The 17,602-nt window shown below is 32.4% G+C and overlaps 1 protein-coding gene across 1 annotated transcript in view; it reads right to left on the bottom strand.

The window, feature by feature from the left end:
- Positions 1 to 16,316, bottom strand: part of LOC113514399 (muscle segmentation homeobox-like) — a 32,136-nt gene extending 15,820 nt beyond the window's left edge. The window contains exon 1 of the mRNA XM_026898482.3: positions 15,625 to 16,316. Within this exon, the coding sequence (XP_026754283.1) occupies positions 15,625 to 16,210 (586 nt within the window). The 5' untranslated portion in view covers positions 16,211 to 16,316. The remainder of the gene's footprint in view (positions 1 to 15,624) is intronic.
- Positions 16,317 to 17,602: the final 1,286 nt, after the last annotated feature.

The raw sequence follows: 17,602 nt of genomic DNA on the forward strand, positions 1-17,602 counted from the left end.
ATTTAGTCTAATATCAAAACTTAAAAAATTGTTTAAATGATTCTTTCCTTCCTTAAAATTTTCCCTAATTCACATTCTAATCAAGTCGAACTACCTAAGTGAAAAGACAACTACATATTTCACTTTTACCTACCTATATAGATTCAAATAAACTATATTTACGTAGTATATCTATTTAATTTAATACATTTATGTTTCGAACTAAATAACTCACAAATTCACATAACCACCTCCCACACAGTGTCCAGTTTATATAATTAAGAACTTGGTAAGTTTTAGAAAATAATAATTCTCTTTCTACCTAATGATCCGTTCCTTTTTCAAAAGCGCTACCGATCGCACATTTTGTTCAATGCAAATTGACGAACTTAACCGCATGGCTTCTTTTCGTGAAAGAATGCACTTGCCGAAAAAGGCCGGTCTTTGGCGAATATTTTAATGTCTGTCTCTAATTGGTCAGCGTGAAGGGTCGAGGTCAACACAGCGTACAAATGCGGCACAAAAAATAGTCTTGCAACTTTGTTATTTCCTTGGTACATTCTGTTACAATATAATTTGAAAATTCTAACCATTAACTATTTAAACTAAACTGTGTATCCACTGTTCATTGTCTTTTATAGTTCTAAGCTGACGGCGTTAGCTTTTACTCTACAGTTCTCCGAACCACTAAAATATATTTCAGTGTTTTACATCACCACTCATTAGTGGCTGGCGCTTATAAATTTGCAAACAAATTTCGATGTTAACTCTTTAGTAATAAGGCTTATACATAATATTTCTTTAGCACTATATTGTTTGTAAATGTTTTACTAATTTGCCTGTGCAGGAAACACGGATGGGGTGATGGGGAACTCAGTACCGTATAATCTTCGCTTCTGATGTTATCGGATGATTTATTGTGTACTGTCATCGTCCGAGAGATGGCAGCACGCGTCACTGGAACTGCTACTGGACTTATCTCTTTAGATAGCATTTTTTGTTCAATTCGAAACCTTATTTCTTAAGACAGGGGAACATTCACTTTGAAATGTGTATATTGAAGACCTCCCATAAAGTATCAGTTAGAGTGATAATTAGCATTTGCTTTACATTTGCAGCTAGGCTTCAGTAAGCATGACATACAACACAAATGTCTAATTAAAATTTATCTGTTCAACTTCTAATGTGTATTTATAATTTTAATATAACTTATCAACATTAGAATATAATTCAAAATCTATAAATAGTTACAAAAGTCACATATGATACAGACAATATATGAGAATTACTTAACTGGTACTCGTATTAGGTATGTGCAGAAAAATAAAACATTATTGAATCTTTGGAACAATAACAGAAATGGATAATGAATTATGTGACTACGTTATATCGCATAACACCATAAATGTCATTTATAAACTATTTGTTAAAAAAATCAAATAATCATGCATTATATTCGAGTAGCAGGCATTTGCTCAAGCGACTCGCATGCAAGCGAATCGATTAATCGCTCCGTTACACCGGTTGACCGCCAGGCGGAGCCACGCGTCAATAAAATACTTGTAAAACTATCGCGAAATGAATTAAAACAGATGGCGAGCCAATTAGGAAAGGAAATCGTGCGAGTACTGAACGAAAAAAGACCTCACAAGCCTTGCTACTGGAATTTGTCACATAAGAGAATGGATTAAGGTTTTAAATGGTTGTTTTCGCTTGTCAGTAATAGGGTTTCGGGTAGCAAGCGCTAACGAGAGCATTCAAACGATAAGCCATTCCTGTTACTGTGATAGACAAATATGGATATATTTATCATTAAATTTGCACTGCAGTGTACGTTTAAGGGCAGCGTTATGTCATTATATAGTGCTAATTATAAAATAAAGTGATGTAGACAAATTCGAACAGTCTAATTGGTAAGCATGTAAGAGGTTGGATGACGATAGATTGTTTGAATTCATTCATTGAAATTGATAGTTTTATCGATTTAACTAAGTATGTATCTGATTAGAAAAAGAATATATTACTACATCGTTTTGCTGTTACAGTCTGATTATTTTATATGTACAATAATATACCTAATCAAATAATTAAATTAAAAATACTTATTGTAATAAGCATAAAAAAGAAGGAAATGTCTAAATTGTAATTATTGTGTATTAATGTAATTAAATGAATATCTAATTTTTGAAAAAATATTTTTTTATTTTTAAAGATTTTTAATAAGTACACTTATTAAATTAGCCAAGTACGTTGTGTACCTAACATCAGTTCCAAGACGTCTCTTTTCGTACAAAATCATCAAGTTTTAAATTTTTTGTGAAATAACCACTTTACGGTTTTCGGATTTTTTTCTTTTAGGTATTTGTACATGTTGCTTCTTGCCAAATTTCATGATTTTAAATCAACGGGAAATACCCTATAGGTTTTAGGGTCCCTTTGTCAAAATATGCTATATAAATATAATATAAACGGCCGATAGCGTTGATTTAAAAAATTGATTTTTTCACTGCTTTAAGAGATTGCACCTGAGTATATGTTATTAATTTCAACTTACGACGCAGAGACGGATGGACAACAAAGTGATTCTATAAGGATTCCGTTTTTCCTTTGGTGGTACGGAACCCTAAAACGGGGTAAAGAGGTTTTTTCATGGTCGGCAACGCGCGCGTTATGCCCCTGGTATTGCAGGCATTTATAGACTACGGTAAACGCTTACCATCAGGTGGACTATATGATTGTTAACCACCTTAGTGGTACAATATATATATATATATATATATATATATATATAAATTTATAAATTATAAATTCCAATCAACGTAATGGTCTGAATAAATTTGTTATATGATAATCCTGATAAATAAGTAGTAGTAGACTTTGAATTTGAAGATTGGGACATGGCAGTGAATTTACAGGGTTCAGAAGAATAACACCTGAGTTCTCAGGAATGGCAATGCATGAGGTGGTATAATAGGCGAAACAGTATACTCTGTTATATTTATGGTACTGCTCATGTCTATAGGCGACGGTTACCACTTTCCATCAGGTGGGCTGTCAGCTTGTATGCCATTCTAAGTTGTATAAAAAAAGTCTATAAAAGCAAATCATGAGACAGTAAACTTTAGATTTCAATTATTAATCTTTAACAACTAATTTCCTCGCTATGAGCTCGTAAAGAATTACATTATTACGACATCAGTGCACCTATTTACGACTCATACAAACCGTCATACAATTCAATAAGTGTGAAATTAAAACGTTTAATACTCATTAAACTTGTATATCTAAGTATGTAAGTCGTGGAAACAATAGAAATGCACCATTTTAACTTAATATGGTCATTTTGCGATAGGTATGGTATTGCAATCACGATTACTTTTAGGTGATTGTTACACTACAAATCAAATGTATAGAATCATATTGATCAATAATATCTAGATGAAGTATCTCTCTAGAAATGCTACTACAAAAACAACCTTACTTTAAAAAATAATTTAAGGTTGTGTTCCATAAAAGAAAAACGATTCCAATTGTCCCAAAATCAGTAATTTTGATTTAAAAAGGAAACTATTGAAACAATTTACATACACAAACACACATACACACACACACGCACACACACACATACACACACTCGCACACACACATACGCACACACGCACAAGCACACGAGCACATTTATTGTCATAAATAGACACTTTTTCTTTTTTTTATGTAATTTTTTTTTTAGTATTATTGTATAAAAATAATACAAAAAAAAATTAATGCTGATTAAGAAAAAAGTAAATTGTAATGATTATGAAATTTAATGATTGTTATGAAAGAGCGATTTCTCCTAACACAAGCAATCTTTGCTTAACAGGAGATACCAAAACCGTGTAATGTAACTATCTACCTTTGTATAAAGAAACAAATATAAAAAAAAAATTGATAAAATTTCTGTGGGAGCAATCGAAGTAGTGACTTCAATAATTGTACCTCACCGAAGACGATCATTTCTGGTGACGCAAAACTTCGAGTGCGCACATGATCTCTTCAGAATCCTCTGCAGAGATGAGAAACGAAATGACAGCCTCTCGTGCTGACACGGAGTGTGTGAGTGAGTGCTCACACGGCTCGTGGGGACACGGAGCGCATTTTAAAAAATAATAAAAACAACTACGGAAGACAAACTGCAAAAGTGACAAAAAGCAAAGTGATAATTGTAAAAACAAAAAAGTATAAAAACATAAAAGTAAAATCTATAAAAGAACTAAAGAGTTTGCAACAGTTAACATTCTAAATATCATAAAAAAATTGTATTACCTCCAAGTTTCCTTTTTAACAATTTATTTACTTTTATCTTTTGTTGTAATATCATTAAATTTGAGTATCTAAGATTTTGACAGCTTGTAGAGTAGCAGAAAATTTTAATTGGGTTTAAAATTTAATTTTTTTTTCCACTGTGAGAAACTAATATCATTTTACTTATAATCACAAAAGTTCAATCTAAGTAATCAGTTTAAGCATGTCGCAATAGTTTAAATAGGAATGCTATATGTACTATGGCCTTTATCATTCATTGTCCAGTCTGTCTTCTTGAATATAAATTAAGCTCATTTGTATAATAATTAAGTTTATTTTATTTAATAAAATAAATGTCTTTATGATTACATCCGCGATTTCGTATGAATTTTAGTCAGTTTCTAGATTTGTTTGTATTATATTAACAAAATATGTCGATCCCAGGGTCACTACGGTTCAGCCTAGTGTAGGAATAAAAGATAAATTTTCTACTTATACAAACAATATTTGGCAACATATAAATTTTTACTTCCGTCTTTACATTACTCTGTCATATCCAACTAGCTAAATAGAGCATCTCTCTATAAATACTTAACGCAGTGTGAAAAAATAGCGTTACTTTTTCTGAAAGGCGTTTTTAAAAGTATATTATAAATCATATTATTGGTGACGTTAATCACAATAACGGTCATTCTATATTTACTATATTATTGATATTATACTTTTAAGCTTTCGTACGTTCTGACAAGAGATTGAATATTTTGAACACTGAATATGAAAAAACAACGCGTTTTTTAACAATCGCAAGGTTCTTTTTGGAATGCTTTTTTAACACTCAAAGCTCCATCTAAATGTATATTATTTATAACTATACGAATTGCACATTAATAGATATATTATGTTAAAACCGTCCTCACAAGCAAAGAAATATTCTTTTTAATATATTAATAGATGTGATTCTTTTTAATTTTTGAAATCATGTTAGACCTGTAATATAAAAATAGAAAACTATTGAAAAATATCATAAATCTAGGTACAATTTCATGTCTAAATATAAAATACTTATATAACATCTATTTTCAAATATCCAATTAAAATATAAATGTAAGTTGACATAAAAGTATTATCGGTGGAATGATAAATTAATCATTTAAGTACCTATTGAAGGTATTAATTAAAGAGTTCCTATTCATTTCGCAAAACGATAATAAAAATGTTATTCGTTAGCAATTTTCTTCAATAATAGACCATTATGAGTATAATAGCCATAAACAAATAGGAAAGTGCAGTAATAATGGTATTTATTAGCGTATATTGCGTCATACGATATCGACCAGTAGCGAGCCACTTGCACCCGGCGTACAGCCACGATAAGGAAACAGGTTGTGCGTTTTGTTTTTCTGCGGTCCCCAACGCATGCGCGTTTTATTCTCGTGCCACTAATTCCAAATTTAAAATGTTTTGCTTTTGTTATTTTCCGCTCCTGTTTGCATGTGTGCGTAGAGTTGTTGACAAGTTTGCATTTAAAAAAAACTTCTCTTTTTTCATATTTTTAATTCATTAAGTACTTATGATATTAAATCCTGCCATTCTATTAATATTATAAATTTTGTAAGGATAAATAGATGAATGTTTGTTACTCTTTTATGCAAAATATACTGAACGCACTTGAATGAAATATGGCACATGAGTGAGTAGGTTATATGCAAACTTAACACATATATGAAAGTTTGTTTGATAATAAAATATATATTTATTATTTTATTATCATAAAATATATATTTATTATTTTATTATCATTTATTATCATATTATCATTCTATATTTCCTTTTAAGTTACAAAGCGTAATAACATACTGTATATCTATAAAATTTATTCATACTCTTTTGTTTGATATCAATGTCAAGCAAACACAAAATGCCTTTCTAAAATTTAAATACCTAGTCAAGTATACTGACAGAATAAATATAGTTCATACTTAAAAAAAAATTTGAATATGAAATTTATAACAGAAATTATATCACCTTTATACTACATAATGTCCTTTATTAATTAATTCACGCGGTAAAAGCCGTAAGACACTGGTAATGATACTTGTAGTTAGTGAATTATTGTTAACTAAACCCACTTTTTATTTATTACTTTTTATTACTACTAAAGGTTTTGAACCGACTTTAAAAAAGGATAATGTTCTATATATATTTTTGTTTGTTACTCGATAAATTCGTTTTTCAAATCATTGTATTTTTTTTTTATTTTAGTTACCCCAGTCAGTAAATCATAAAAGATATACTTTCAGATTGGTGCGATAGAAATTTATCAAAATCGGTTCAGCAGTTTAGTCTTTAAATCCAAATAACTGGTTTTACGCCGATCGATTTTTTTTTGTGGAACACAACCTTATATATTATTTTAAATTAAAAGCAAAAAAATTAAATGAATTAAAGTAAAATATTCTACTAACATATGTATATAGTACATACGTACTTAAATTTCATCGCTGACTTTTAAACCTAATTACATATTGCAAAGACAATTGTATATCACGTTGGGCTATAAAACCGGTGACTTGACAAACGCATTTATGTATATTTAACACATTAAACTTCTGACGAGTGATGTGAATGAAAAGGTACTAAAACTCGTTCAGCATAAAGTATTAATTAAAATTAATTAACACGAATAGACTTTCATCACGAAAATATCAACGATATGTCAAAAATGGTAGTCGTAAAATTTGAAGAGGATGAATTTTTATATGAGTATAAATAATAAAGTAATAGACGACTTTTTTATTCTAAACAATTTACACCAAGTAGATACTTGGTATTCCATATCGTATATATATATTTTTAATTAATTAGATTATTTAAGTAATTTTAAACTAATTATGTAACAAATACTCGGAAAAAGGCCCGAAAACTTTGAATCGATTTTTAAAAATACTCGGATTTCTTCAGCTTTTTGGAAGTGGGACCAACAACTCGCATTTATTACTAGGTATTCATTTCCCTTAGAGCCTGTAACATAATTTTTTACAAAGTCTTTATGTAATATTTCTTCCTACTAATACTAATAAAATTATGAAAAGGAAAACATTTAATTTTTGTATGTTTTTTTTGTAATGGGTAAACTCAAAAATATTTCACCTATAGTAAGCTTCCATACATTATACACGATTGTCCGTATGCAAAAGCTTTAAATTACTCAGCAGACTATGGAAAGGGCTATGCTCGGAGTATCTTAGCGTGATAGAATCAGAAACGAAGATATCCGCAAAAGAACCAAAATAACCGACATAGCCCGAAGGATAAGCAAGCTGAAGTGGTAATGGGCTGGTCACATAGCTCGAAGAACTGACAACCAATGGGGAAGAAAGGTTCTTGAGTGGTGACCTCGTACAGGCAAACGCAGTGTAGGACGACCCCCCACTAGATGGAGTGACGACCTGAAATACATTGCAGGGAGTCAGTGGATGCATGTGGCTCAGGACCCTTCTTTAGGCAGTCTATGAGGGGGGGGGGGGGGGGGCTTATGTCCAGCAGTGGACGGATAATGATAGTAGAAATGATTGAGATAATGATATTATTTTGTACCTATCTGTGCGAAATCGAAGCGGGTCGCTGGTAATATGTACACGGTCACAATACATATATAAGAGTGTTATATAATATAACACTCATTAGTATATACAATCAACATACTTTTAAAAAAAGAAAACTTGAATCAATTTTCTCTCACATCCCACATAACGTGACTTAAACGAGTAAGTACCTATTTATCGAGCAAGTATTTTATAACGGTGTTTATTTTATGCTCAAAAAATTATTTGCAGTAATTGGTACAATATAATGCTAATAAGTTCACAAATAATGGTTAGTAACAAAACTAACATGTCACGTTTGTCTAAAAACTAAATGTAATTTATTTGAAACCCTACATTCGTGACAACAAGTCGTTACGAACGCTGATTGCGTGGCCATGCGCTTTTTCATAATATTTTTCATTTTTACTCCACAAATTAGTTTATGGTTTGTTTAATTTATAAAATGAGCAAATTTTTAGGGCAAAGACATCATTCCTTTGTTTTATTGTAACTGTGGCCGACTAATTTATATTTATTAACAAAAACCAGGTTAACGTTTGTTATTTTATTTTAAAAGAAACGTTAAAGATAATTTTTAATTTTAGAAATTTTTACAATTCAACTTCAATTTTCTTATAACTATATACGACTACTCCTGAAGTGCCTGTAGTATATCTGAGTATCTGAACTCAACGGTCGAAGGATAAGAAGCAGCGTCCCTCTTAAAATATCACCAATTCCTATACGCGGTTGCCTATTCGCCTGCAAAGTGTGGTAACTACGTGCAAACCTCCCTTATGGGAGAGGCTTATATTTAGCAGTAGTCAGTTAACGGTTAATATGATGATGATGATGATGATGAAAGTTGTTAGAATTTTATTAATCACAACCCTATTATATCCCTATGTATAACATTATTAACAAGTTATAAATGGTTTAAACTGTTCTATAGAATTTTTTTTGATGGGTGAAAATGGTATGGTAACCCCGCCTGCGCTAACGGGATACGCTGGCGGAGTACCAGTGAAGGGTGATAGATGAGAATGAAAACAGGCCAGTTAGCCCATCATGATGAATTCATCAGCAATTAACCATGATAGTTTCCAGGGAGAATCACGAGGAGGTCGACCTGATTGGGTGTATTGCTAGCAATGGGATTCTCAGTCTCCATTACTAACAATCCCTTTTCCCCCGTTCTATAGAATTAGACTCTTAATGTCTTCTAACGTTATTTTTGTCCTACAAAAAAGCGTTCAACCATGACAGTATTAACATAGAATAAAAATATTAAATAATTCTTTAAAAAAAAAATAGAAATAACAAAGATATTCCGTAATATACGAGAATACATAATAAAAATACGCTCGCACTTCGTCTGTATTGTGTCGCCTCCTTTTTAAATATCTTAATTTTTAATTAAACTACTGTTTATATTATAAACTATATTTTGTAGGAAGGATAATGTTAATTCATAATTATAGAATGTGTTTAAAATTTATAGGGTATTAATTTTTTTTTTTATTATATCAGTCGTTAACTGTCCACTGGTGAACATAGACCTCCCCTTGTCTGGGAGCCTCTTCCAATAGTTGCAATGCTTGACAGGTGGGTTGGCAACCTGAGTAGGCAAAATGTGGCTTGTTTAAACAGGCTACATAGGGCCATGGCGATCCGCGTTATACGCGGATACCGCACTATCTCCACGGAGGCGACGTGCGCGCTGGCGGGCTCGCCGCCCTGGGAGTCGAAGGCCAATGCCTGTGCCTCAGTGTATGAATGGCATGCGGAGCGAAGGCGGCAGGGTGCCGAGCCTTCCAGCCTATAAATTGCGCTACGGAAGTCCCACGCTCGACGGGTCCTGCTACAAAAGTGGCAACAGCGGCTGGCCGAACCATCGGCAGGCCGGAGGATCATCGAGACTATCCGTCTACTTCTTAAGAAGTGGATGGACAGACGGCGAAGACCGCTGACCTTCAGGATGACACTGATACTGTACGAGCATGGGTGCTTTGGGCGATATCTTTGTCATGTCGCGCGCAGAGAGCTGACGGAGGAGTGCCATGCTTGTGGAGCGTCCAAGACACGGTGGAGCATACGCTGGAGGAGTGCTGGAGAAGTATGCCAGCGTATGCCGATGAGCGTCGTGTCTTGTCTGCGGCAGTGGGGACCAATCTCTCGCTGCCCGCCGTGGTTCGGATGGTAAGCAGTGAGAGAACATGGGAAGTGATGCTCGCCTTCTGGGATACTGTCATGTCGCAGAAGGAGGCGGCAGAAAGGGAGCGGGAGAGTGCCACTCTCGCACCTTCAATCTGCCGCAAACGAGTTAGAAGCAGAAGGAGGAGTGCGCCCAGTTCCGCCCCTCCTCCTTCCCCACTGGGGCCGGAGTGATACATGTGGAAAAGTACTGCCCCAGTGGCCCTGGGGAATGCGCTAATATAGCGGCGCGTCCCCACGAGTGGTAGGATGAGCACGCCAGCTACCCTATCTTGAGAGAGGAGACCTGCCCTTACCATCATGGGACGGGTCGCTACCGTCGAAGATGTGGTAAGTGCGAAAGCGAACCCATGTCTCCGACATATGGCACCTCGAGGGTATATCGTTTAGTTTTTGGTGGGTACACCCTCGCCTAACGAGGGGATTCCCACAATACCTATTCACCTCCCACAAAGCATATGGGTCTGCATAAAGCATTTTCCAAACATTAAACAAAAAAAATAGGCGGGTTGGTAACCGCAGTTAGGCTATGATAATATTTTAATACGCTGCTGCCCATCCGTCGACCATTAAGTTCTCTTAATCGCCTCTTACAACACTTACGGAAAAGGATGGGGTAACCCATTCTATGCCGAAACCACACGGCACACCTATAAATATTATTATTGTGAAGTCATACAATTGCAAATTCCTATTATCTATATACGGTCTGTAATCCATATGATCCCAACATAAAATAGGCTACTCCTTTCTTTCCCGTGGGTGTTGAAAAAGGCTACTAAGGAAACTTAATGGTCATGGGATGGGCAGCAGCGTCTCTCTTAAAACATCTCTAAAGCCTTTTTTTATATTTTATTTTTATAGGGTATAGCACCTATAATAGTACAGTAGTGTAAGTTCAAATAAGACTAGCAGTCTATAATTGAATATGTACTCGTATGTTACTATCTGTTGTGACTTATATATAATGGGAAAAGTATCTCGGGTAATATTACATAGGTAATAAATACATACATCCATATCAGCCGTTAACTCTCCACTGCTGAATATAGGCCTCCCCCTATTGAAAGGTTTTGACAATAGTTACCACACTTGGCAGGAGGGCAACCGCAGTTAGGCTTTAGAGATGTTTTAAGAAGAAAACTACTGCCCATCCCTAGATCATTAAGTTCCCTTAGTCACCTCTTACGACAAAATATACATATTATCCATCTGTTCTATGTTCTTCTCGTCATGTATTAATTTATAAACAGTTTAGTTTCACCATTTTCAAATTATACTTACTGTTGTCACATAGTTTATATTACTACCACAATTAAACATCAACCAACACCCCATTTATAAAGGGGCATTTACACTTAGCATCAAAGATCCGATAATAACATACACATACATAAAAACATGCACCAAAAAATATTACTACCGTACACATACACGACCACAATATCGATAATGAAAAATAAAAGTCCACAATTTTATTATCTCTGGTTAGTTGTATACATTTTACCAAAGACAATAGAAATGTGGAGTGCTATACTGAACAAATTGTAAATTATACAGGTAATTTAAGAATTTGTTACAAATTTAATGAGACCAATACATAGATACATAATACACACAATAAAGAGTCATACAAAAGATTGCGAAAAAATAATAAAATTTACCAAATTCATGTAAGATTCACACAAAAAAATTACATACAAATTGGCAACCATCTATTTAAATAGTTTAAAAATTACCCATTAATGTTTACCATTGCCGGGCAACTATTATTGCTCAAAAATAGCCCCGAGTAAATATTTTTTTAGCTACAAGTATGTTTAACCTTCATCGTGATTACTGTCAACCCTTTCGACACATTATGCAAAACAGTCGCCATGTTGCCCAGATCCCGCCATCTTGTTCAAAGCCGCGTATTGTTTTCACATTTCGACAGATCCGTTATTTATGTACGGCTTTAACCCTTTGTTTGGTCGTTTGTTCACGAAGGACTAGTGGATTTTCGAAACACGCTCGCTTAGGCAAATGCCTATCATTGTTGAGGCAGCAGTGAAAGGTGATTTAAAAGCAATCTATTTCCTAAATCTACAGATCTATGGATATTGTGTTTGTTTATTGTTTGTTATAACAATAACAAAAAAAAATATCTTGCCTCTTATAGTTGTATCCATAAAAATCTAGTAGTGTACCTTTTTTGATGAAGAAAATGGATTTAATGTCAAGATTACAAGTACATTACATTTTCATATAACGAATATAATATTTATATTGATAAACTTATTTTATCTAAACCTCTAATAGCAGCCTTGTATTTTTTACATAAACCTGAACATTTGACTAATAAGATGTAAATAGTATTAGTAAATTCCTAACTCCTTTCTTGTAAACATCAGGATAAAAAGGTATTTTTACCAAATATAGAGAATTGACAAGGTACAGAGGAATAATACTTGAGTCGCCAGGAATGGCTACGCATGGGGGGGATTCATGGGCGAAACAGTATACTCTGTTACGTCCATGGTATTGCTCATGTATATATATATATATATATATATATATATATATATATATATATATATATATATATATATATATATATATATATATAACAGTACAAACACAGTACCTACTCAATAGGTATGTAAGTATTATTTATTGCTTTAAAATTTAAACGGATATCATGTTGCAGTTAATAGCAGATAAACAGATCTATCTATGTAATTGGTGCTAATTAGATATATTTAAACTGAAATCAATTCAATTGTTTTCTGTATAGGTGTAGGTAAGTGAATATATAATTCCTGTTCTGGTATCTATTGTTCATGATTAAATTACAACACACTTAATATGTAGCTAGATATAGGTAGACTCATTATAGTCACGTGTTCTAATAGTGAACTTGAAATAATATATATTTTTGTAAATATTTTTTCAATAAATACAATTATTTACATATTCATTAATTTATTTAAATAATTTTAAATTCCTAAAAAAATATAGCTAAAAAGTAAGTAGTGACAGCCAATAGCGTTTTCGACCAGTTAACAGTTTAGGAGAAATAATCTATTATGTTATAAATCTAGTAAGATATAAACTTAATATAACAGAATACACCTATTTTCGATCGATTTAAACAAGAAGGAGTATCATTAATTTGTTTGTATTTTTAGCTGAATTAATTACCTCATAACTCCATCGTAAGTTCATTGTAAACCGATTTGGAAAATTCTTTTTTCATCTGTATGGATATCTTACAGATCAGTCCCATAGAAATATTATCAAAATCACCTCAGTAGTTTAGTTTTTAAATCAAAATTACTTTATTTTTTTGGTTTTGCATCAATTGAAATCGGTTCTCTTAATGCAACAACCTTAATTATTATGCCAATACCCATGAATGTATAAATAACATATTTGAATAGGATCCATGTCTTATCAGAAGACTTTGATATATTAATAAAAACTTTTTTTTTTTAATCGATCTATTTTTATTTCTAACCATTTAAACAAGTAGTACCTGGACCAGAATAGCGTAAATACCCTAATACATATTTATAAGTACAAAAATTATATAAAAAAATAATAGTAAGTACAAAAAATGGATTTACGCATCCAGCGAGCGTTATACAATTTTCTTCATTGAAAAAAGATACAGTACTAAACTTTTATTGATACAAATATAAGACATTATATTTTATGACTAACTTGAAAACAACAATACGAGGTCCATAGCCCTATAGATATACCAAAAAGATTCCTTTTAAATCACCATTCGCTACTACCTCACGTTAAATTACATAAACGTACGTGTAATAATTGAAGAAAATTACAAAATATGAGTAAATTAAAAAGTATAGAATGCCAGCAATACTGTGATTTTAAAAATTCCAAAAGCCCGCATTATATACAAATTGTTTTTCGTTATATACTTTTAAATTTCATTACCAAACTACTAATGAAATTTAAGAGTAGGTATCTAATACAAATACCAACCTTCTTACGCATCAATGGTTGGGCAAGTCTTTCTTTTATGTATTACCTCATATTTTATAATATGAGGTAATACATAATTACAGTTAATAGTCATGTTAAACGAGATCATCATCATGATAAACGAGGTGAAATAATTTTTGTTTTCAAATATATATATATATATATATATATATATATATATATATATATATATATATACCTCTATATATATATATATATATATATATATATATATATATATAGGTATTATATTACAAAACACATAGGTACTTTTCAACCAACCTCAAATAAAAGGAGGTCCACAATTCGGTTGTATTTTTATGTTATTCTATACATCAAAATAACTGATTTTGTCACAATTAGTTTTTTTTTTTCTTCTTCAATATTAATATTAATAAGTGAATGTACAAAATCATATAGATAAATAATTTGATATAAGCCATAATTGGACCTATGATTTTTAATTTAGATATATGTGTCTTTAATAAATAACTGACCTGCATTTATCCTCATCTATCATTGGTGCCCCGCCAGCATATACCGATAGCGCAGGCGGAGTTACCATTTTATTGTCACCCATTAAAAAGATATTAATAATAAAACAACTAACTATATATGTACCTAAAAATAATATTTAACAAGCCTAAACAAAACTGAAATAAATATAAATAAATAAATAAAAATGTCTATCTTAATGTTTGTAACAAATGTCTTAAAATTCAACTTTTATTAGAACACTAGTAGAATAACCGCTAATTATGCATTTAGAAATAACAAAACATCTAAATATACTTCTAAAAGTAAAAAAAAAATCGCGGATAACAAAAAAAATAAAGTCTATTCTTTATTTATTAGGATATTTATCTATCCATATATCGCAACAATTTCCAAGATTTTCCAACAATTGGACTTTTTCAAATTAAAGGTAGATTACCTTAGCATTTAAAAGTAAATAGTTGGTAATCCTTACTTGAGTAACAACAATTTGAAGTCCAGATGTAAAGAAACATAAATTATAAAAATTACGATATTTAGTTGTACATTATGTAATTGTAATAAACAGTATTGAATCAAAAACTAGACCTATAATATTGTAGATATTATCAGAAGAAAGGGAGAAAGTTATAAAAAGGTTATCGTAAAAATAACCACTAAACACGGAATAGTAATAGATACCATTTCCAGTATTTTAACGGGAAAGTATTTAATAAATTAGAAAAAAAAATCTATAAGTTCAACAATGAAGACATAATTACAAATTCTATATAGTACTCATGTTGAAATTATATGATAATCTTATTAATTAGGTAAAATGCCTTTAATACAATGAATAAACGGAGCAAACCAAATTAACTACATAAAAGCATATACTCAAAGAACTTCTATTATAGAATATCAACATACAATATATAAATACAATATATATATATATATATATATTGGAATCTACATGTATCTAAATATTAAAAAAAAATATTGTTACTTTCAGACATACTAAAATATTTAATTAATATCTATTTAATCCAATAAAACTAAAAATATACCTATATTTATTAACGTTACTAACCTGTTAAGTGTCCTACAGGGAAATGTGATTGGAATAAAGGTCCAAACGAAGGCACGACTGACGGGGGACCTGGCCAACCCAAACCATGGTACGCTACAGCTGCCGCCGCAAGTGCGCTGAAGGGTGTAGGCTTTACTAATCTTCCCTTATCATTACTCGACATCCTTTCCTCATCCTCACTCTGCCCACCATTTTGCAAATCCTCTACATCAACTATTGAATCTTCTTGGTTGACAGAATCTTCGTATTCGTCATCAGATGAGGTAACTGTTGCAGAGACGTTAAGATTTAACGGAGGTGTTTGAGATAACGGCCTCGGGGACAACGATTTGCCGCCGGGCAACTCAGGCTGTGCCAATGGTGACTGTCTCAGCGGAGATTCAGGTATCGTCCTATGGTGCCGGATCATCTCTGCTGTCTCATCAATTTGATTGGCCTTTGTATCAGCTAGGATAGACGCTACGCTGAAGCTAATTCTAGAAGCTTTTGGAGGCTCAGTAGCTTCAGCAGGGCTGCTTGGGTATCTCGAAACACTCTGTATCGCCATATTCACTTCTTTGTCCTCGTAACTTGGTTTCTTTAACATTGAACGCCGGTAAGTTCCATTTAGCACAGTTCACACTTTGGTGTCGCGATCGGAGGATCGTGTACGCATGCGAGCGCGGTCGGAGGTTGACTGTCGGCCGTGAAGCGTAGGGAAACCTCGTACCGGTTCAGAGGCGTGTCTATAATGTAACCCGCCTCCATGAAGCTGTCCCGCTCAGCCAATCGACCGTTCTGTCCCGAATTGATCCGAGCGGGGGCCAAGGGGAGAGCGATTTAGCACGCTCTTATCTCGTTAGTCTCCTTTGTGATACTCGATTTTTTTTTTTTTTTTTTTGTAGGGGTTCGCGCGTTTTGATCGCGGAGTTTATGTCCGCCACCGAGGTATAAAGTATAAAAATATAATGAGCAGTCGTGAATGCCGCTTGTTAAATCCTTTTGAGCGATTCTCGAGTTGTTCCCTTTATGAGCTTAGTGTCGGCGAGGGGCAACGTTTTGAATTTCGATATTTGCTGTTTGCGGATCCGTTTCAAATTAGTATTCACTGATTTAGTGTGACGGTAGAGGCAATTATTTACAAAGCGGTTTAAATATAATGTTTTATATAATATCTAAGTAGCTATAACTAAGCTTTTAGTTCACTAAAGAGTACCTGCCATAAGAATAAAACTATATATTATGGAAGCCTATGAGATAATGAATTACATAAATATTTATTTTATTATGCGTTTCTCAGACAATTATTTTTGGTCGCATTATTGTAAATTAATTAAGTGTGTATTAAACTACCAAAGAAATTAATTTTTCCAAATTTTCAAGTCAAGATATTTTCTATAGTATGTTTTTTTAATTTCTTTTTTTTACTATAAAATTAATTATATGTGTGCATCTAGGTTAATTCTACGCCTTTCATGCTTAGATACATATATGTCATGCTTTAGTGATATTCAAACACCTAATGACAATCGGGAATATTCAAGATGACTAGTGCCGTAACGCTACAATAAGCCTATAAACATCTAAAGGTGGATTTAGACCGAGCAAGTCACATTCTAGTCTTTCTCCTACAGTTCCAATTTTTGTTTCATGTAAATAAACATTTAAAAAACAAATTAAAATAGTTCTAAAATAACTTTAAACTAACTGTGTTTTATAACTATAGCCGTGAACAATTTTGTCTCTACATTAATCTTTATTTTTCTTTCTTTACCTTTGCGTTAGTGTTTATCATTCTATATTCCAGTTTTTGCTCTAAGTATTTCACCTTTTGTTCTTTGTTCTTATTTATTTTTTTAATCTATATACTAATTCTATGTAATATACCTTCAAGAACATTTATCTTTATTTGTAGGGTACTCTTCTTGTGCCAATAGATATAAGCATTTATAGATTAAGATGTTTTAAAATAAATCTGTGAGTACAAAATTTTTTAAAC

Source organism: Galleria mellonella, unplaced genomic scaffold, assembly GCF_026898425.1.
Source record: "Galleria mellonella isolate WM207_F2 unplaced genomic scaffold, CSIRO_AGI_GalMel_v1 utg35, whole genome shotgun sequence".
In the NCBI taxonomy this organism is placed as follows: domain Eukaryota; kingdom Metazoa; phylum Arthropoda; class Insecta; order Lepidoptera; family Pyralidae; genus Galleria; species Galleria mellonella.